Source organism: Lepidothrix coronata, unplaced genomic scaffold (genome assembly GCF_001604755.1).
Source record: "Lepidothrix coronata isolate B3197 unplaced genomic scaffold, Lepidothrix_coronata-1.0 Scaffold232, whole genome shotgun sequence".
Taxonomy (NCBI): Eukaryota; Metazoa; Chordata; class Aves; order Passeriformes; family Pipridae; genus Lepidothrix; species Lepidothrix coronata.
Window position 1 is genome coordinate 1,068,784 of NW_016690412.1, and position 22,100 is coordinate 1,090,883.

The 22,100-nt window shown below is 39.4% G+C and overlaps 1 protein-coding gene across 3 annotated transcripts in view; it reads right to left on the minus strand.

The window, feature by feature from the left end:
* The window catches only part of TOX (thymocyte selection associated high mobility group box), a 223,972-nt gene that overhangs the window by 93,755 nt on the left and 108,117 nt on the right, over positions 1 to 22,100 (minus strand). For all 3 annotated transcript variants that reach the window (XM_017834318.1, XM_017834319.1, XM_017834317.1), the window contains exon 2: positions 15,534 to 15,599. In XM_017834318.1, coding sequence (XP_017689807.1) covers positions 15,534 to 15,599 — 66 coding nt within the window. The remainder of the gene's footprint in view (positions 1 to 15,533; positions 15,600 to 22,100) is intronic.

A 22,100-nucleotide genomic window follows, 5' to 3' on the forward strand; every position in this document is an offset into this window, starting at 1 on the left:
GCTGGGTGAATTAGTTAATGGGACAGGAGGACAGGCGGTGTTCGCCTCAGTTCCTGCAGTAGCAGGGATGAATGAGGAGAGGAGTAGGAAAACCCATCTTATCAATAGGTGACTAAAGGATTGGTGCCGCCAGCAGAATCTTGGTTTTTACAACCATGAGGCAAATTCTATGGTACCAAGCCTATTAGAGTCAGATGGGCTTCATTTATCTAGCAAGGGCAAAAGGACTCTAGCCCATAAGTTATCGGGGCTGATCAGGAGGGCTTTAAACCAGGTTTGAAGTGGGAAGGGGTTTAAATCAGGCTCTCCAGAGATGAGCCTAAGGGTGGAAAGCCAGAGTTAGAAGTGAAATCAGCAGCCCAGCTGAAGTGCATGTACACCAACACACACAGTATGTGTAACAAACAAGAGGAGCTGGAAGGCATGGTGCAGTAGAAAAACTATGATGTAGTCACCGTCACGGAAACATGGTGGGATGACTCACATGACGGGAGTGCTGCCATAGATGGCTACAAGCTCTTCAGAAGGGACAGGCAAAGCAAGAGAGGTGGAAGGGTGGCTCTGTATGTTAGAGAGTCTCTTGACTCTGTAGAACTTGAAGTCAGTAACAATAAGGTTGAGTGCCTGAGGATCAGAATCAAGGGGAAGGCCAACAAGGCTGATATCCTGGTGGGAGTCTCTTACAGACCACCCAAACAGGATGACGATGGTGATGAATTATTCTACAAGCAGCTGGGGGATGTCTCAAAATTGCCAGCCCTTGTTCTTGTAGGCGACTTTAACCTGCCAAATGGCTGCTGGAAACTCAACACAGTGGAAAAGAGGCAGTCTAGGAGATTCCTAGAGTGTATAGAAGATAATTTCCTGCTCCAGCTGGTAAACGAGCCTACCAGGGGTGAGGCCCTGCTAGACTTGCTGTTCACAAACAGAGAGGGTCTGGTGGGAGATGTGGTGGTTTGAGGTCGTCTGGGGCACAGTGTCCATGAAATAATAGAGTTTTCAATACTCAGGGATGCAAAAAGGGCCATCTACTTCCGCAGGGTAGATTTCGGCCCACTCAGAAGACTGGTTCAGAGGGTACCTTGGGAAACACCCCTTGAAAACAAAGGGGTCCAGGAGGGATGGACATGCTTCAAGAAGGAAGTCTTGAACACACAGGAGCAGGCTGTCCCAATGTACTGAAAGGCGAGCCGGTGGGGAAGACAGCCAGCCTGGCTGAACAGAGAGATTTTGAAGGAAATTAGGGGAAAAAAGAGAGTTTACCGACTATGGAAAAAATGGCTGGCTACTCATTAAGAGTTTAGGAATATAGTTAGGTCATGTAGAAAGAAAATTAGAGAGACAAATGCACACTTTGAACTCAATCTAGCCTCTTCTGGTAGGGATGACAAGAATTGCCTCTACAAATACATCAATAGCAAAATGAGGGGCAAGGAAAACCTCCATGGGGTGGACATGGGGGGGGACATAGTCACCAAAGATGACTATGTACCTTGAATAACTCATCGAAGGATGAGGTACTTAACACCTTCTTTGCCTCAGTTTTCAACAGTAAGATAGGTTGTCCTCAGGACAACTGGCCTCTGGAGCTGGTAGACAGAGACAGGAAGCCAAACAGCCTCCCTGTAATCCAGGAGGAAACAGTTAGAGACCTGCTGAGCCACTTGGATCCTTATATGTCTGTGGAACCAGATGGGATCCATTCTAGGGTGATGAGGGAGCTGGCGGAAGAGCTCATCAAGCCACTCTCCATCATCTACCAACAGTCCTGGCTCACTGGGGAGGTCCCAGATGATTGGAAGTTGGCAAATGTTGCACCAATCCACAGAAAGGGCTGCAAGGAGGACCCAGGAAACTCCAGGCCTCTCAGTCTGACCTCAGTATCTGGCAAGGTTATAGAGTAGATCATCCTAAGTGCCATCACACAACAGCTACAGGATGGACAAGGGATCAGACCCAGCCAGCAAGGGTTTAGGAAGGGCAGGTCCTGTCTGACCAACCTGATCTCCTTTTATGATCAGATGACCGCCTGGTGGATGAGGGGAAGGCTGTGGATGTGGTCTGCCTGGACTTCAGCAAAGCCTTTGACACCATCTCCCACAGCATTCTCCTGAAAAACCTGGCAGCCCATGGCTTGGACAGGGGCACCCTGTGCTGGGTCAAGAACTGGCTGGAGGGCCGGGCCCAGAGAGTGGTGGTGAATGGTGCTGCATCCCGTTCATGGCCGGTCACTAGCGGTGTCCCCCAGGGATCAGTGTTGGGCTCAGTCCTGTTTAATATCTTTATTGATGATCTGGATGAGGGCATTGAGTGTACCATTAGCAAATTTGCAGATTACACTAAATTGGGGGAGAGTGTTGATCTGCTGGAAGGCAGGAGGGCTCTGCAGAGGGACCTGGATAGGTTGGAGAGATGGTCTGATTCCAACAGGATGAGGTTCAACAAGGCCAAGTGCCGAGTCCTGCACTTTGGTCACAACAACCCCAGGCAGCGCTACAGGCTGGGGACAGAGTGGCTGGAGAGCAGCCAGGCAGAAAGGGACCTGGGAGTTTGGATCGTGAGCAGTGTGCCCAGGTGGCCAAGAAGGCCCGTAGCAGGAACAGTGTGGCCAGCAGGACCAGGGAAGTAATTCTTCCCCTGTACTCAGCACTGGTGAGGCCACACCTTGAGTACTGTGTCCAGTTCTGGGCCCCTCAGTTCAGGAAGGATGCTGAGGTGCTTGCTGGAGCAGGTCCAGAGAAGAGCAACAAGGCTGATGAAGGGCCTGAAGCACAAGTCCTACAAGGAGAGGCTGAGGGAGCTGGGGTTGTTTAGCCTGGAGAAGAGGAGGCTCAGGGGAGACCTCATCACTCTCTACAACTACCTGAAAGGAGGTTGTAACCAGGTGGGTGTCAGTCTCTTCTCCCAGGCAACTACCAGTAGGACAAAAGGACATGGTCTCAGGCTCTGCCAAGGGAGGTTTAGGTTGGATATTAGGAAGAAATTTTTTACAGAGAGAGTAATCAGACATTGGAATGGGCTGCCCAGGGAGGTAGTGGATTCACCATCAAAAGCATTAGGGATATTAGGGATACTCCCTGTATCCAATTACAATTCATAAGTACAGCTCATACATATTCATAATAAGTAGTGGCCTGTAGCTTCGGTTCTGTTATGTTTTTCTTGGTGACGGGGAGCAAGATTAGAGTCTTTCCACCCACTCCAAGGATTTTTCCTTTAGAGTTGGTTTTACTGTCAGCAGAACTTTCTCTTTCAGAAAGACATGGAATAGCTCCTTTTTATTCTACTGGTCACAGAAACATTAGCAAGTTCACCTTTTCACTTTTGAATAAATAGGGGAGAAAAAACTCCGTAGCCGTAGATGCTTTATTTCCTTTTCCACAGAGCTCCTAGGAACATTGCCAATGGTTTCACTTTCATCTCATGACTGTGGGAGTGGATGAGGTGTTTCTCAGCTCTTCAGTTTAGGGGAACTTCCTGGACATTTATTATATTCCAGAGAGAAAGCCCTCTGCAAATTAACACCACTAAGCCAACTGCACAGCACTGAACAGACAATCCTTTAATTTTTTTTTGTTATAAAGAGTATTTTCATGACTATATTTACTGTAAACAGATTTCACTGTATTTCAGATGAAAACTACACAGTGGGAATCTCAGAACTCAGCATCCTTAAATTTGAGTTATCTATAGACATAAAGCTATGAAAAAGCTTTATGAATTATGAATGTTTCCAAATCTAAAGGACAATATTCTATGTTTCTGGCTAAATATTAGTGACATTTCTGCTTCAAATGATGGAAACTTCATAAAACAGATGACTGAGATGCCCACTCTGAGATCAAGAGACTTCATTACCTATATGCTACTTTAGCCTTTAATTTTATGAGAAAAGCTTGCCAGAATAAAGCGATACACTTAACCCTGATTCACTGTCCAATCCAAGACCAAGATTTTGTTCCTGAACAATGACCTCACTGGTCCTCTTCAATTTACCTTTTATGCCTCTCAGCCTGTCCAAATCCAGCAACAAGCTACAGAAGTGGGAGAAATACTGGGAGGTGGAGGGGAAGTGTATGTCCAAAGTCAGTTCTTTGGCAACACATAACTCAAATTAAGGCTATGCATCCTGCTGTGCTAATAACACAAACACAAAAAAAATCTAGCATTTATTTTTGAGAATACTCATCAGAAAAATAAGGGAAATGCTTTCAGGAAATAAAAATAAAACCCCTTTGCTTAAGTATTCAACAGTGGTGACTGCATATGGGCCAGCAAAACTTAATTATGTTTAAAAATAGTCTTAATAGAACTTTAATCAGAGAAGGGAAACCAAAGCAGATGGCTCAAACAGACTGACCACAAGAGGCAGCAAGCTTTCAAACATCCAGTATAAATCCCTCTGGAAAGAGCAGAACTGTTACTATATGACAGCACAGAAGACAACATACATTAAGTAAGTCTAATTCATGTGCTCAACGGTTGCATCAGTCACCATGCATTTACTCAACAGGATCTGGTATTAGCAACAGTTCCTTAAAAATTGGGACTTTGCCTATAGATATTTAATTTAAATGAAATGAATGGTACTGTCAAATATGTAGAGCGTGTCTTAATTTTTCATTTGCACCAAGGCTTCTGCATCTGAACTGTGGAAAGATGCCAGTTTTTAAAAGATAGATGCTTCAGGCTGTCTCCTCTTCTATTATTGAACATATTGTTACATAACTGAAATACTTATGAATCGAGACTAATGTAAAAACAGTGAGCTCATTAGAAGTGGAAAAACAGCANACATTTGAAAGTTGGGATGATATATTTGACAGCAGGTATTTCCAGGAGTTTTAACAGGATCGACCTTAGCTCTAATTTCTAAATGAAGGACCTTCAGAAGCAAGGGATTTTCAGTTACTTTTGTCTCTGCATGAACAAGGCTTGATAGCTTGAGACTATAATGCATTACTGGGGAAACCTTCGGTCTGTTACATAAATCATCTTAACACTCAGCAAGAATTGTCCAACAGTGCCATGGATATGTTGAAGTCAATGATCCTGCAAACGATTTTTTTCTGTTTCTTCATATGGTAGACAACAGCAATAAATCATATTCATTTAAAAACACACAATATACTAATTTATCAAGAAACAGCTATCAAAAATTTATTACAGGGGAAGGTATAACTTTTTTCTATTGTGTTAATCAATTTCTCTAATTTACATTAGTTAAAGGGCAAAGCCCTCAGCAAAACATTAATTTTCCAGTAGCAGATGAATTCTGTTTTCAAGAAAGAGAATACGCCGACAATGATATTACTAATTTAAAAATGATCATAATTTTCAAAGTTAACAGAATTATGTAAAAGTACAGACTTTTTTTTTAATACTTTACTCTTGAGAGACTTTTCATTAATTACATTAATTTTATGCATATACTATAGCAGTTTGCTGGTAAATGTGTTCTCCATAGAGGTTTTAAATTGAAATACATTTTAAAGATGACAATAAGTAGAAGCATGAATGTTATAAAAGGTTACAAGATCTGGGCTCTGCAAACACCAGTACTGTAACTGAAGCATTTAAACTTTGTTTCAAAGACCCAGTTTGCACTTCTCCTATTTAGAAAATTTAAGTGAATTTAAAAGAGAAGTGCAAGTCTTTTATAGAATTAGTGATCAACTGGCAAAGAAATTTCTTAGGAATACACTGGAGCTTTAGGCACAAATGGGGCATCCTTAGTTCTCCAATATGGAGCCTTTCCCCTCTCACCCTCCCACCCTCCTTAGCATGTCCTCAGTGGGGACCCAAGTGTGGTTGTTCTTTGACCCCCTCGTCACTGTTCTCTCCTGAAGAGAAAGGCACTTGGTCCCTCCACAGTGTGTGGCAGGCCCTAATAGTGCAACCTTCAAAAAGCAGCACTGGGGCTGCTTTAGGAGGACCCCTGCATAAACAGCTGCCACTTGTCCACTGCTTTGGGGATGCTGAAAGGAAGGGGAGACTTGCACTGCAATAGGTTTCTGCATGCTACCTCCTAAAGACGAGCAGAGCAGCTTCACCTCACAGCTACTGCTTTAGGCTGTTTACAGAACAGGAAAAGGAAAGACAGAATATTCACAAGATTCTCTTTGAAACATGGGAGAAAACTACTATGACTATTATTATTATTACTACCACTACTACATTTTAATGAAAGCTAAAATTCTTAAGGTAACTTGGGATCCTATTTGACAGGTTTTGGTCTGTACTATAACACAGGCAGTATGGTATAATCTTGAACTTAGCACTACAAAACATACTTCCATAAATTAGTTACTACATTTGCTAAATAGTCTTTTTCAACTAGAGATAAAAATCATATTAAAAATAAAAAACCTTTTAAAGACCCTCTCTGCAAAACGTATCTAAATTATGCTCAGTACAAAGCACTGGGTAATAAAACTAGCAATATACATATTTAAAAGCAGAATTTAACTGAAAAAAAAGGAGTCACATCTTCACAAATCCTGTTGCTTGAAAATATAGATGATACACCACATTTAACCTGTCAGAAGCCTCATTAGCATCATAGACTCTAAACCAGCAATCAAGACAGTGTGCTCTTCACATGTTTACATTTTTAAATGCTCTTAAAATAGCAGTAGTGTAGATTTACATTTAAGTATATCTGTTTAGGGGGCAAATAATCTGCCTAAATTTCCAGATCCCTTCTCAGAAAGACACCAAAAGATGAAATAATGTTGTTCCCGGGGCACACAATGATGAAGGATAAAGAATCCTTTTATTTTCTGTTGTGTTTTTTTCCCCTTTCCTTCTCTTTTCTTAGAAAAGCTTAGCAACAATGGATTGCTTCTCAGTATTTAAAAGGACAGTGGGTCCTACTTGTGTTATACCCCTCCCAAATGGCTGATGAAATTTTCAGAAAAATTTCAGATTTAGTATAAAATGTCACCGCTTGACAAAAAGGAAGACCAAAACAGAGGCATGGCTACTCTTTGCAATTCTGCTGTAACTTTTGTTTAGTCTCATGGCAATCATAGGAAAACCTGAAAGCTGAGGAATATCAAAGCTCCCAATTCCTACAAGTGGTCCCACTGACTTCAGCATCTAGATTTTGGACCCAGGACCTTACAGTAAAAAGGTCAAGGAATGCTCAGTATATGAATGAGTCCAGATTATTCAAACAAGTAAAACTGGCAGGATCTGGCCCTCTATTAATAAAGTGTCATGTAAGCAGTAAGACTGCTGAGACCTCAGTAATAAGCTCAATCGTACTAATGTCGTACCAACTATCAGTAGTGTAGCACCTATTAAGACATTTTTATAAACTGCAAGAAATATGCGAGCTATTACAAGATATAATTCTGAAAAACAGACTTCTATGTAAGAAGCCAATTTAAGAGGAAAACAACATAAACAATAGTAACTTGTGTGCTGAAGTGAAGCATCTTTTTAATTTTGAGTAATGAAGATGTCAAGCCAAATGCTAGAGTAGTTTAACTTAATTAGGTGGCCTATTTTTCCAGGCAGCCTTTCATTTCCCATTGAAAACTCAGCTTGTATGCAAGGCAACAAGAGCAATTTTGTCTGTAATGAATACCTCTGGGACTCCACGGAGTGATCATTTGAATGTTACATTGAAGACTGGTTTGAGTAACTAGTCTGGGCTTGTTGAGATGCCAGATTTCGTAAAACTAACTAGATTAATCAAAGACTGGCATCTTATCGGTTTATTCCATCAGAGGTCAACAGGTCAAACTGACTCTACTGCAGCAGCCTTTGCCAAAAGGGACAGTATAATAGTAATTGGTCTAATTTGTAGTTCAAATTCACGTAATTCTTCCAGACATTTTATGGACCAAAAAAGGTTCATTTTATGTGAAGCTCAGTTGAAAAATACTGCCTTTAACATTTCCCATGGTTACATCCCATAATTCATCCACATTGCTGACCTGTAGAGTTTCCTGGAAAGGAAACTACATAACTAAAATATATGATGTCTGTAATCTGTTTTCACATGCTAAAAAAGTTGTACATGAAGGAGTAGAGGGAAACATTTTGAAGGATATTTTACACTGGCTGCTCATTAAACAGAAAGTTCTCTCATGTCATGCACAGCAAAAAGCAGTGCCTTTTCTCTTGTGATATATGAAAAAATACCTCTGGCTTTTGGACAGAGAATTCATCGTTTGATGATTGATTTTCTGTTTACCTTTTTCATGGTAAAATAATAGCTTTTGTTACTTTTACTTTATTGATTTATTGTGGGCCTATCACTGAAATTGCTATCATCCTGATCCCACTGCTAAGACAAGATGCAGTGTTTACATTGTTTCCCTCCCATCTTCAACTCCTAAGAAAAATACTTTTAATTGATGCACAGAATCACTGTGTATACAAAAGGGCCAAGTTCACAATTTTAGCATTACTCTAGCAGAATCTGACATTTACTTCTAAAGCTCCAAACTTCTGGAGCAAGGCAATTACTCTCCAGACCTGCTTTCATTAAAAAGTTTTCAGCCCACATGGCTGTAAAGAAAATAGAAGTGCAAGGTTTCACAGCCAGAAGACAAACAGAACGCTGAAAAATTTGTTATACTTGCTGAGGTTTCTGATATGATCTCAATTTTACAGATCCATGCTAATGGTTTTTGAAGGCTGGAGAGGGACACTTTGTTTATACAACTGTAATTGTGGGTATGTTTACTTAGGACCCTTAGGGAATAGATTTTGCCCTCTTTAGTGTTTTTATTGCATGTGCTATAGAATAGGCATTAATTGAAAGAAGCATTAAGTTAAGGCATGTTTAAGTAACTCATTTTTCAGAGATAAGTAGGTCACATACATTTCTTCTTCTGATTAGAGTAAAAGTTCAACATCTACTGAACATAAATGACTAAAATGAATTTGAGTAAAAGAAGGTAAAGGTATTTCACCTGAGTTATGTCTTTCATGTGAAATTTGAAAAAGCTCTTAAATCCTGGTCAACAGGCTCTAATTTTGACTTAATTTTTATAAATGTTATTTGACTACAAAAAATTTAAAATATCCTTAAATACATACACAGTACATGCTCATAGATTTTGCATTAAAGTTAAAGACATTCATACATACTTATATAACACATCCCTATGGAGAAGGACCCAGGGACACTGGTGGGTGACAGGTTGGACATAAGCCAGCAATGTGCACTTGCAGCCCAGAAAGGCAACTGTGTTCTGGGCTGCATCACAAGCAACGTAGCCAGCAGGTCAAAGGAGATGATTCTGTCCCTCTACTCTGCTCTGGTGAAACCCCACCTGGAGTGCTCTGTCCAGGTCTGAGGTCCTCAGCACAGGAAAGTCATGGACTTCTTGGACTGGGTCCAAAAAAGGGCCACAAAAATGGTTCAAGGGCTGGAGCATGATGAAAGGCTGAGAGAGTTGGGATTGCTCAGCCAGGAAAAGAAAAGACTCCAAGGAGACCTTTTAGCAGACTTTCCACATATAATGGGGCTTATAAGAAGATGGAGAAAGACCTTTTATCAAGGCCTGTAGTGTCAGGACAGGGGGAAAGAGTTTTAAACTGAGAGAGAACAGATTTAGATTGGACACAGGAATAAATTCTTTACTGTGAGGGTGGTGAGATACAGTAAGAGATCGTGCAGAGAACTTGTGTGTGCCCCATCACTAGAAGTTTTCAAAGTCAGGCTGGATGAGTCTTTAAGTAACCTGATTCATTGAAAGATGTAACTGCTTATGGCAGGGAAGTGGACTAGATAATCTACAAAGATGCCTTCCAATTCAAAACGTTCTACAGTTCTAAAGATGTATATCTATAAATATATACGTAGCCTTGCTAATGCAACTGTTGATGTATTTTTATCAGGGACTCAGTTCTTTCCAGACTCTGTGCCTGATATTAAGACACATTAAGACTATGTTTTAGACAAAAGGGAAAGGTTGGGTGAAATTACCTCCAGCTTTAACCCGTCATTCATGATCTGAAAGGCCTGCCTGGTGTTTTTCTTTCCATGAGGGCGTTTTACTACAGACAGCCTCAGAGAAATGGAGGAGCAAGAAGCGGACTCCCTTCCATTGATTATTTTTGAAATTAAAAGACAGTGGATCAGGAAGAAGGAGGTGGAATATGGTCTAAAACAGTTCTGAACTGCAACCAGTCAGCAGACTGACCAGGTGGCATTGCCTTCTCAATGTGGAGCAGCCTCTCAACTAATGAGCAAATACTTTCTGACTTTCGGGCAGGATTGCATTGGACTTCACAGTAGCGTGTACCCATGGGACTACATCGAAACGCAGTGATTCTCCATCTAAGAATGTTGCTTTTTCTCAATCCTTTCCTAGGCAGCCAACTCCTGCCCTGATCTGCAGGGGGGATAAGAATGAAGAGCTGTATCCTCTGGCAGGAACAGGATACAGTACCCTGAAATTCTAGCCTACCTACAGGGAAGGACCAATACAGAGCAAGAGAGGGCAGCTATTACATGGCATTTATCCATCCCTACTTCCCATGAGTAATAGTTATGCCATAAATAATCTAAAAATTACAGTATAAACATGTAAAAAAGAAGTCAGGGATATATCTAGGACCATGTCAATACGGAAACAAAAGGCAAGGAAAGCCTTTACTTTCCTATTAACATGCAAAATCTCCATTTTGAATGTCCTTCGATCCTATTTCACTCTTGAGCTGTACTGGACAAAACAGTTTTGATACCCATGATGCTCACTGTACCAAAGAGCATGCATACATATCTTATATGGATCTTCCTGGCATAGCTCTGGGAAGCAGGAAAATACCACCTCTGAGCAAACAGTATTCCTTCTTCTGCCTCAGATATCTCTTTTTTTCCAACGGGGACAATGGAGGTACTGCCATAAACCATCAGCTCCAGGCTTCTTTTTTTCCCTTTCCTTTGGACTGTGCAGGGAATTTGGCAGCTGGATTCATTAGCCTTAAGGTATATCAGGCCTCAGGAAGGCTACAAAAGTGCCAAAGCTTTGTGCAACAGAGTCCTGAAATTACATTCCTCATTGTGACTAGGAAAAAATGTAAAATAAACAATATAATTTTACACTGTGCTGTGCATGGCCCACAAATAAGAAGAGGAGGAATTACATAAAGAACAATTCATCTCTGAGATTCCAATTATAGGTGTGGGGCGAAAACAATATATTGGTGGGAATCTGAAATGCAGAGCAGTAGGCACAGTTTTATTTTAGAATGATAAATATTTTCAGATCCAAGTGCAATTAGTAGTGAAAATGCCATGTAGTTTTACTGTGTATGTTTGTTAATATGGCTGGCATAACTCATTTAGAAGATGCCTGCAGTGCAGAGTCCGGTACTACATATATCACAACCAAAAACACAGTACTTACACATATATATAAAATGTACACAGAGACAACATTGCCAAACAGCCTTTTGGGACAGTTTAAAAGAATATCATTAATTTTTACTGTATACTTATACTTCTGGCTCAGTTCCAGCACTGGCTTTCTGTAAAAATCATTTCAAGTATAGAATTATGCTATTTGCTTGCAGCAACATCACAGGAACAGTAGTGAGCCATATGTTGCTACTTAGCAACTTGGTCTGTAAGTCCCAAAGCATGTACTGATTTGAAAATTGAACAGAAATGATAATTATTGTTGAGGGATGCTGTGAGGCAACTTGTCTTGGATTATCAAACTATGCAGATGTTTGATGTTATATAGCAAAAGGAACAAAACTATATTTTTCCTGTCCAATGGCTGAGTTTTTATTTATGTTAGCCCAAAGGGGATAAATTGATTAAAACCCATAAAATAATATATGGTGATGTTTTTCTGGATGTGAACACTTTCCAGTAAACAGAAAGAACTGAAGTGCATGTCAGTGTATATCAGGACCCCAGAAACCCTGTCTCTATAGTCACATAATCCTGAAGACAGCCTAGTGGAAACCTCTTGGTCTTTGGTGTTGCATACCATGACTCAGTCTGCCAATCTACCTCCCAAGTAAGCTGTGTCAGACTCTGAAATTAGAAAATGATGCTCATGTCGGATTCAGTTAGCATGATCAGAGCTTGAATAAAAGTTTCTGATAGGACTGTGCATCTCCTAACATGTGGGATTCATATTTTAGTTAACAGATGTGTGTCTATCAAGGAAAGCAGAGAAATTAATTCACTCCTCATTCTGACAGAATTCAAACCCTCATCTCTGATCTTGCGAGGGAACAGACAAGTTATTGAGGGTGGGAAGGATCCTGCACTTCTCTTGCTGAGGTCATGCAACAGCAAGGCTCATGGGAGCAGGTGCAAAATAGAGGACAAAACTATGAATGAGGCAACTAGGCTGTCATCTGAGAGAGAACATTTTCTCTTTTTTTTTTTTTTTTACAGTATTATGTGTTTTACATCCAGTAACAGTGAAAGGAAAATTAACAAACAGTCCTGACAACTGGGGTCAGAAAATACAGTTGCATTCTTTCCTCTTCCTTTCCCTCCCCTATAAACAACTCAATCTTTCATGCTTTGTTTTCAGAGCAAGGAATATAATTTTTTTCCAGTTTTAACAAACAGATTAGATGTTGAAATGGTAGTCAATTTACCAATTTTGGCTGACCAACAAATGTTTATGCCCAAGATAGGAAGAGCACCCCATTATAAGCGACCTCACCGATACTGTCAATGGAGAGTTGTTTCATTCCTTTGAGGAACGACTAGCAGATGTCTGTGTCAGGAACAGGTTTGGTTAGGCTTTTCTCACAGTCACAGGTTCTTGATGAAACAAGAGAGAGGCAGGTTTCCAATACATCCCATCTTCCTGCTCCTAGTGTGGTTTGTCTTTCTTTTTGGCTTTTTTTTTTTAATACTATTATTAATATGGGCTTTCACATATGTTCCAGCCACACAGAGCTGGAACACCTCTTCTATGAAGACAGGCTGAGAATGTTGGGGTGGTTCAGCTTCAAAAGGCTCTAGGGAAACCTTAGAGTACCCTCCTGGCACCTAAAGGGAGTCAATAGGAAAACCGGAGAAGGACTTTTTACAAGGGCATGTAGTGATAGGACAAAGAGAAATGGCCTTTAGCTGAAGGAGGGTAGGCTTAGATTAGACATTTGGAAGAAGTTCTTTGCCACAAGGGTGGTGAGGCACTGACACCCGTTGTCCAGAGAGGCTGTGGACTCCCCGCCCCTGAAAGCGTTCAAGGCCAGGCTGAATGGGGCTCCGAGCAACCTGCTCTAATGGAAGGTTCCCTGCCCATGGCAGGGGTGTTGGAACTAGATTATCTTTAAGGTTCATTCCAATCCAAACCATTGTATGATTCGATATATTCACTTAAAACCACTGCAACAGTGTAAGCACCAGGAGAAAATCCCAGCAAGGGAAAGGAGGTTGCGACAGCCCAAGGCTGACGGCTTCTCTCAAATGGGCACAGGAGGCTGGTTGAAGAGTGTCAGTCACTTGGTAATAACATAAAACACTGTGCCTGGCAATTGAGCTGCCTCTTGTCAGATGGATCCCCCAGCAAAGGACAGACAGTTTCAAGACCTGCCTCTGGGTTTTGAACTCTACCTGGGAGCCAGCCACTCAAGAGCTCAACTTTGCCATAGTGAGATTTTAAGTCTGTAAGCCCTTTCTTGGTTCCAGACCTTACTAAGTATTCAGGGTTTTCTGACGTCTTTGAATTTGGAAATGTCACATTTGATAGTTTTGGTTTTTTTTCTTGAAGACAAAGTCATTTGCATTTAAAATATCTAGGCCTGGATCTTTAAAGGTACTTTAAGCACCTTACTTCCACTGAAATCAGTGAGTGTTAGATGCATAAATATCTTGGAGGATCTGGGCCTTGTTAGCACGTGTAGAAACCACATAAAAGATTAAAACTTATACTCTTAATTTTTCAATATGCCATTTAAATTATTTAAACTACATGCATACACAGTACAAAAATATCAACAGAAGAAAAATAATTCTGATGTATAATGTGGATTTGCAATCCTTTATTCAAAACTATTTAAAACAGACATAATGATTCTCTGAAAGGTAGCAGCTGCCTTATAACAGCAATCATTCACAGAGTTTGTATTTCTACTGTTTCAAACAAATTCAATTAGCCCTTGCACTTCCAAACCCTTAAGGCATAAATGAGATGATACTAGGCTGCTTTAATCTAATAATAATACTAAAACTTGTCAGTACAGTTTTTGGATTAATGGTTAGAGAAAAATTAATAATACAATTTTTCATTTTTTAATCAAACACTTCTAGTCTAAACTACCTCTGGATCTTGGAGCGTTCTTAGCTGAATAAGTTCAATCATGCACAATTCCTAAATGCAAAGTACTATTGGTCTCTAAAGGTATTTAAAGTAACTTCAACAGAAGCCTGGGAAGCAACCTGGTGAAATATTTTTAAGATGGTCTTTTTGACTGAACCATGTACTCATCTCACACAATCTCCTGCTTCCCTGCCCCCAAATGAACCAGTGTACGTGAAGAACCCTACTTCATGGAGACACTTAGTTTTGAATGTACTGTCACTTTCCAAAGCATTGATTTCTAAATTACATCCAGCTTATCTAAACACATTTACTATGCATGCAAACTTATTTCCCACCTAATGAGAGCTCTTCACATAATCCTTCTGGTTCTGTTAGAAAGACTAGCCACTGCTGGGCCTGAAATATTGTATGATCTAGACCACAAGTCTGATTATTCATGGCAATTGCTCACACAGTCTAACTGACCTGCAGCACTATCCCTGCCTCTTACTAGCATAAAATTCCACTGACTGAAACACATGAAGTAAATAAAAATTTCTCCCCTACATATAGACACAGCAACAGGTAGACAACCCAAAACTTTCAAAACTTTTTGCTTTTCAATAAGTAATTAAAATCTTTCATTCTTAGAAACTCATAGTATCTTAGGATTCAAGGGGAAAGGTGGAAGATTTTTTAATATGCACCTAATATCAAACTTTAGTGTGCTTCGTTTCCCAAAGGAAAAGGACTCAAAAATAGTTGTAAAAAATCCACATCACATTAAACTCCTGGGCTGCAAGCTACAGAAAATTAAGTCATTGCCTTAACCTCACTGCTAATTCTGTAATATTAGCAACATTCCTCAGCCATAGGATTACTGTTAAAAATGCAATTGTGCAATTGCCCTACAAGTGATAATTAAGGCTATTTGTGACATGTGTGGCTTATAATGATTAACTTGTCTGCAGTCAGATAAACAAATAACCTGCACCTGTAAAGACTTTATTTCCTGAAGGTAAAACAACTGTTTAGGAAAGATCATGCTGGCAAAACAGCTGCTTGCATTCTGGAGAGGAAACAAGGTAGTATCTTTCAATAAACACCAACTCTGGTGTTTTATCAGCTCTATCTCATTAACTGGAAACAAGGCTTAAATGCTTTGTTTATAAATTATGATTATTCCTGATTGCAGCAGTTACTGATAGTGCCACTCATTTGCAATGCAACTCTTTGAATTTGTTTAATTACAATCTGAAACAAGGCAGAGAAGATTAATTAACCCACCTGGCTGGCTGGCACATAGTCCTGGCTCGGCTCTGTCATACTCATATACATGTTTTCACCGTCAAACTGCAAAGGAAATAATAGTAAACATTCAGCAAACTTGATTTTTCAGCATTGACTGAAAAAAACAGTTGCCATAAAGTAATATTACAGCCTGGTTTTAGAGACTTGTAATTGTGTGTGTGCATCTTGTCTTTGATGTTCCTGTTGTCATCCTTATTGACCCTGGATGTCAGTGATTTGGAGTAATTAGCGCTCTAGTAATTACAGCTAGCAAGCAAGAAATGAATGGTTTCCTTTCATCTGCAATCTGTTTTAAAACAAAATGGCTCATTTTGTGCTCCGTGTATACATATTGCTGTTGGTTGCAATGAAGTACAAAGTGAATTGCAGAGTTACTGAGAAAAGGAAGATGAGAATAGAATCTGCACTAAAATGCATCTTAATGGATTCCAACTTTAGCTTCAGAGCAAAACAAGAGTTGAAATTTCAAAACAAATTAAACCCCCTCCTATTGAAACGTTCCCGTATCAGAAAGTAGGAAATACATTGCCAGACAGCTTTCAGGCATACGAATGTATGAAACAGTATACCTCCTGTCCGTATGGTGTAAGAGGATAGTTTGCTTGACGTGTGAATAAAGTAAACATTCATAATCAGAACTGCAAAAATGACCTTCTGTAAATGATAAACACCATTCCTGGAAATATATACAAAAGCTTCTTTCCTTTTTTTTTTCCCTCAGTTCTTTTTCTCTCCTCTGCTGTAGTTAACAAATAACGGAAATGTGATAGAAAGAAGTTGATTAAAATCTGAAGGTCTAGATCGAGAAAGCCTCATCCTATACCAACACAAAGAAGTATAAAACTACTGATTTCTTACATAATCTGGAAAATGTCCCTGCAGAACTCTCGTTATGCCCTCCCAAGTGGCACTGCCAACACGGCAACTATAGTCCCAGTTCTGCTCAGACCTTTCAAGTAGAAATGAACAACAGCAGGAATCCCCATCCCCAGTCATCAACCACAAATTTCCAGCTGTGATGAGGTTTGTTTGAAATAACTTTCACCTGACCCCTTGTGTGAATGCTTAGAGTGACATATTTTGGATATGAGCCATTGTTTTTGATGACATGGCAGCTTTTTTAAGAAGTCTCTACTACTGAGCTTGCTCTGCTCCCACAGAAGGTGTCCCACGGACATTTCTCAACCACTGCTGAGCTTCTGGGGATATTCTACCTGCCAGGTGAAGTATGTTCAACTAGCCCAAGGTGGCAAAGTTAAACTGTGGCTTTGGCAGATAGCTCTACCAATTTTTGCTGATTTGGCTGAAAAGATTTCAGCTTCCAGCTGTTCATCCTCTTTCTCTGCCAGAGGCTATAAGGCTCGTAATAGCAGCAGTAAAATGAACAAGTGCCAGCTCCTGGCACAGCAGTCGATGGTCTGCCTTTCCTGGCCAGAGCTATTTAATAGATAGTCACAGCCTATCTGTCAGAAGTCCTAGTTTCATGGGAGGGAAAGGATTATCCCATGGACTCAGATCTGCCATAAGGAATAGAGTATTTCCAAATTTTGATGGAACAGAGATAGTTGGATTAGATCATAAAACAGGGTTTGATGCTTGTTCCTTTATTGTTTCTTGTTAACATGTACCCTTTCTTTTAGCTTTCTCATTCAACAATGTTCTTATTTATAAGCATTAAAAGTAGAGTTTTGGGGAAAATTTTTTAGTGTCTGGATTGTTTGCACACTGGAAACAATCCATTGTTTCTTCTACTCAGATGGACAGGTGAAATTCTGAAGAGAGACTTCACAGCATTTGGTTGGAAAGCAAGTGCTCCAGTGCAAGGCCTACAGGAGTTCAACTCATTCAGCTTGTCAGACGAAAGGCTGAAGATGCCTTAATCACTGCGATTGGTACTTACACCCTGAAAAGATGTCTGATAGCAAGATGTCAGCCTTCCTGACAGTGGTATAATGAGATCTAGTATTGAGAAATGGGAGTTACAGAAATTCAGCCCTGAAATAAGATACAAGTTCCTACTTTAGGAGGTAATTAAGCACCATGTCAACAGCAAACTCATCATTTGTCAGACATTTTAGAATGAAGTTTGATATCTTTTTTGGAACGTATGCAATCCGTTTATCATATTTATAAGAAATACCAGGGACAGGATAGTTAAAAAGGCTGGTTCTGGTAGTCCTGTCTGCTCTAGAAACCATGATTCCTTGAGTCTCCTCTTTTGAATTTCCCTCATTATCTTCAATACTTTTGTTGTGCTCTTTTGCAAACTTTGCTATAATTCAAATTCTGTGTTGTGTATGTTTAGTTGCAATGAACATGAAGAAATTTTTCTTTTTTTGCGTACTAGCTAGATACAGTCAAGGATCATTTGAATTTATTTTGCCTTCCATAATGCTTGACCCTGTGACTTAACAATCTTTATGAAGTACACTAGTCTTTCATATAACTTCCTCTTTTGGATGTTTGGTCATCTGTCCTTGCTCCCAAACTCACAATCACCAAATCTGCATTCTTTGTATAATTTCTTTAAGGTATTTTTGTATGAATACAGAAATTTTCATCATTTTGTGTGTTGTTCTTTGATTATCTGCCTACCTAATCAGTGCCTTGCTATTAGTGGTCCCTCTGGCATGATAGGATCTTGGATCACAGCCTCTCCTGTTTGTTGCTTGTGGCCCTCTATGTAGCTCTTGAAATGCTTTTGTTCTACCATGGTCTGTGGGCTGAATATGAGCATGTATCAAAGAAACTAAAACACAAAAAGTATACCTAAAGTTAAAATTTCTGGCCTTTTGACTTGGCCTTAAATGAGAAATTACCTTCTGCAACAGTTGGGATTAATTTGTTAGGGTAAATTTTCAGAAAAATGTATTGATGCATAAGGTCTGTAAAATCTGAGTGACCTGTTAACATCTAAAAATACCCAGCAGCTGTATGATTTATTACTTAATTTCTTCAATATTCAATTCAGTGCAATATTTAGCGTCTGCTTGTCAGAAGTATGTGTAAGATGTTGTGTAATAGGTTATATAGGTCAGCTAGATTTGATGCAATGTGTATTTTTTGTCGTGCTTATATTTGCAGGTTATGGACTGTAATGTATTAGCTGACACTAACACTGTTGCCATGTTAGTATTTGTACCACATTTACCACCACCTAAATTATTATCTGCCCTCAGTCTAGTGCAGCGTGGTGCATGGCTTTTTGGCAGTTCCTAAGACTTCGGATATGACCCTGAAAAACATCCATAAACTCAAAGGATGAAGCATATACACATGCACTTCGAACAGAAGATATTGCCAGGAGATACCTCCTTCAAGTTTTCAATGTTTACTAAAACGTTTACAAAAGAGCGACATTATGATCTTTGTATACCGAAGTACAACAAAATATTTACTTCAATGCTGATTTGTTTATTCATCATCCCCTTTCCCAACTATCAAAGCAGCGTGGAATAGAGATGACCTGTACATCCCAACCCAGCCACAAAAAGGGTACACAAGCCTTCAATAACAAGAAGTTCAGAAACACTGATGCAGCACACTGTGTGCCCACCTTCTCCACCTTGCCAAATACGGCAAACTCACATCAAAACAATAAACTGAGAAAAAATGCCAACAATTTGATCAACTGGAAAGTTCTATCCATGTTTTTTCCATGTGTTCAGAAGCTTCCAAAACATGCCCCTAAGCCCCAGAAATGAGTATTGAATCATTCCACCTTTAACAGACTGCTTTGTAACATGCTTTGTAACAGGCTCTGCAGCATGGCATCTCCCAACAAGTCCACCAGGACAGCTTAACTTATACTACATCCACCTGGAATTCAGCTTTATAAGTGAAGTGATGTATGCAACAGCACTTTGAACAACTCATATCCGACAGTGAGTCAAAAGATCAGCAGATATGACTCAAAGATGTCTTCAACAACCAGAGTTTCCTTCCAGGTTATACTCTAGGCCTCCAAAATTGTCTTATTTTACTTATCATCCTCAGTTCTGCAAGAACCTCGTATTCCCTAAACTTTCTTGGCATTCACTGTGCTCGATTTCAAGCAAAGAAACTGCACAAGCATCACTTAACCTGTGGATGATTCATCCAAACAGAACAGATGAAACACAAAGGCAGGCAGTTAAATTAACTGTCTTTTATGAACCTATGTATGATGTATATATATCATATGACATTTCATTTAAGCTTTCCCAATGTGTCTCCAAGAACCTTCAGTATCATTAAGAGCAGATTTCAAAATCTTTCATTTTAATCCATTAAAAGTGAATGCTAATACAATGTTCTGATGTGTGATAATAACTAGTCTTGACAACATTTCTTTTCATATTAAAGTGTAACTGCATGAGAAGTTTGGGTGAGAGCAAACTAAGAATATTACTGCATTGTGATATGAAAAGAAATATAGCTGGGAGCTAGTTCTAATATAAAATCAGAATTGCATCATATTCTTTATTTAAATGATTATTATAAATAAAACACACAGGCAACACTATGGCATGGCCAGTTAGAGTCTCCCTTAGAATGACCCTTTGTAAGACAAGTTGTAATGTTCAACAACCCAACATGCACAAAGTACCCAACAGCTGTTATTAAATGCAATTTACTCATAGAAGTTAGGGATGTAATTACATAAACACTGTCTGACTGTAACTGATGCAAGAGCTATGACAGAGTTCAGCAAATGTCTGGAGTGGTAAAGCTGTTTTACAGTATCCAAAGCTGGCTTCTGTCTCCCATTAATGTGGCATCACACCAGGGTCATACAATGTAGTCATGGCCAGGAAGCCTGTTTTCATCTTCCTATTTAGGTTGCAGCAAACTCTACCAGCATTTATAGTAATGAATATGAAGTAAAAAAGCTTGCAGGAATGGTATGTTTTTTTCATTTTGATGGGCTTTAAATGAAAAACATCGTACATGGACTATGACACAGAGACATTATAAACAGGTTGAACAGAAAACAAACAGAAAAAAAAAAATTTCTCATGGTGACTCCAACTGAGACACAGGAAAATTTGGAATTTTCCTGAAAAAGAACGGTGCAAGACTGCAGAAAAAAACTAGAAGGGCTTGAGAGCCAAAGAAAATAACTGGAAACCAACTATATTTATATACTGCTAACTGTATGTGTATATACAGTGATTATAAATGCAGATACATACCTGCATTAGCTTCATGTAGCTAGTTTAGATGACAGCTACCACATGAATGCACAGGTTCACCAGAGGCTTCCAGCCTAACTTTGCATCCTCCCCCCTCCATAGGCTACCTTCTATGCCAAGTCACTTTGTCTTTATTGCCAGGATCACCTGTGCTATCTGGATTATTGGGAGAATGAAATTTCACCCCTCTATCTCCATCTTCTTGCTACGTCACACTTCTTCGCTGTTATTTAGAGAAGTGAGGGGTTATTTGGCTCCTTTTTTATCCACAGTTTTTGACTTCAGGAAATTGCATAGTTGCTTCCTCTTTGTATGCATATATATATATATGTGTGTGTGTGTGCAATCTAAGTTCTTCAAGCATAGTTATATTAGCCATGTAAAAGAAAAAAAAATCAAGCACATGGATCTTTGAGTTTCTTCTGTTTCACACTGAAGAGCATACTGCATCTTGTGCAACTGCAGTGTAGGCAGGGAAGTATAAGGAATACTAGCCCATATGGGTTTTGATGCCAAAACAAGCGTGGGACAGAGGTGTGGAGGGAAAGCAACTTCAGCCACTGTTTCTCAACAATGATATCCTAAAATGTAAAGATTAAAGGAGAAGAAGTGAGGGGAAAAGTGATGAAATTGGTAAAAGACGCTGTATTTAATAAGTTCAGCTTCTGGATAAAGCCTTTGGACTTGACATCCCGATTTCTTCAAAGGATGTTACAGACCTTCAAAGCCTGTGTTATTAATCATATAATCTAAACACAAATTTGTCCCATCTTTGATTGGAACTAGAAGATAGATTTAGGCCTAAATTTAAACTTTATTTATACCTTTTAATCATAGTTTAGCACACTCTGATGGTGCCCCAACACAATTCATTATGTTTAAGAAGATATTGCAATAGCATTGTGTAAAAAGATTATTTATTTCTAATGATTTAGTGATTTTACTACTTACAGCTTATAGATATCATTTGTAGCTTACATTATCTAAAAGCCACTAATCCTAAAAAATCTTTCAAAATAGGTAGTTTTGTTTATTTTAAACCAAATGCCAAGAGTGGATATTGTCTCAGGTTCCTTGATGACAAAGAGTGGTATTTTATTTTACTCAGAGCTGCTGAAATGAGACTAAAATAATGATGGCATACAACATAAATCATCAAATGGCTATGCTAAAGAAACAGTTGATCTTGTTACAGTAGCCATTAAAGATAAAAACAGAGATGCTTTGTAAACATTATACATGATGGAAAATTCCTTTCTTGACACAGTTTGGCAAAGTGGTATGTTTGTATTAAATTGAAACTCCATTTTGTCTCCTGAACTCCATTTCATATGCTGTACTGAAGACATTTAAATTTGGTACAGTAATG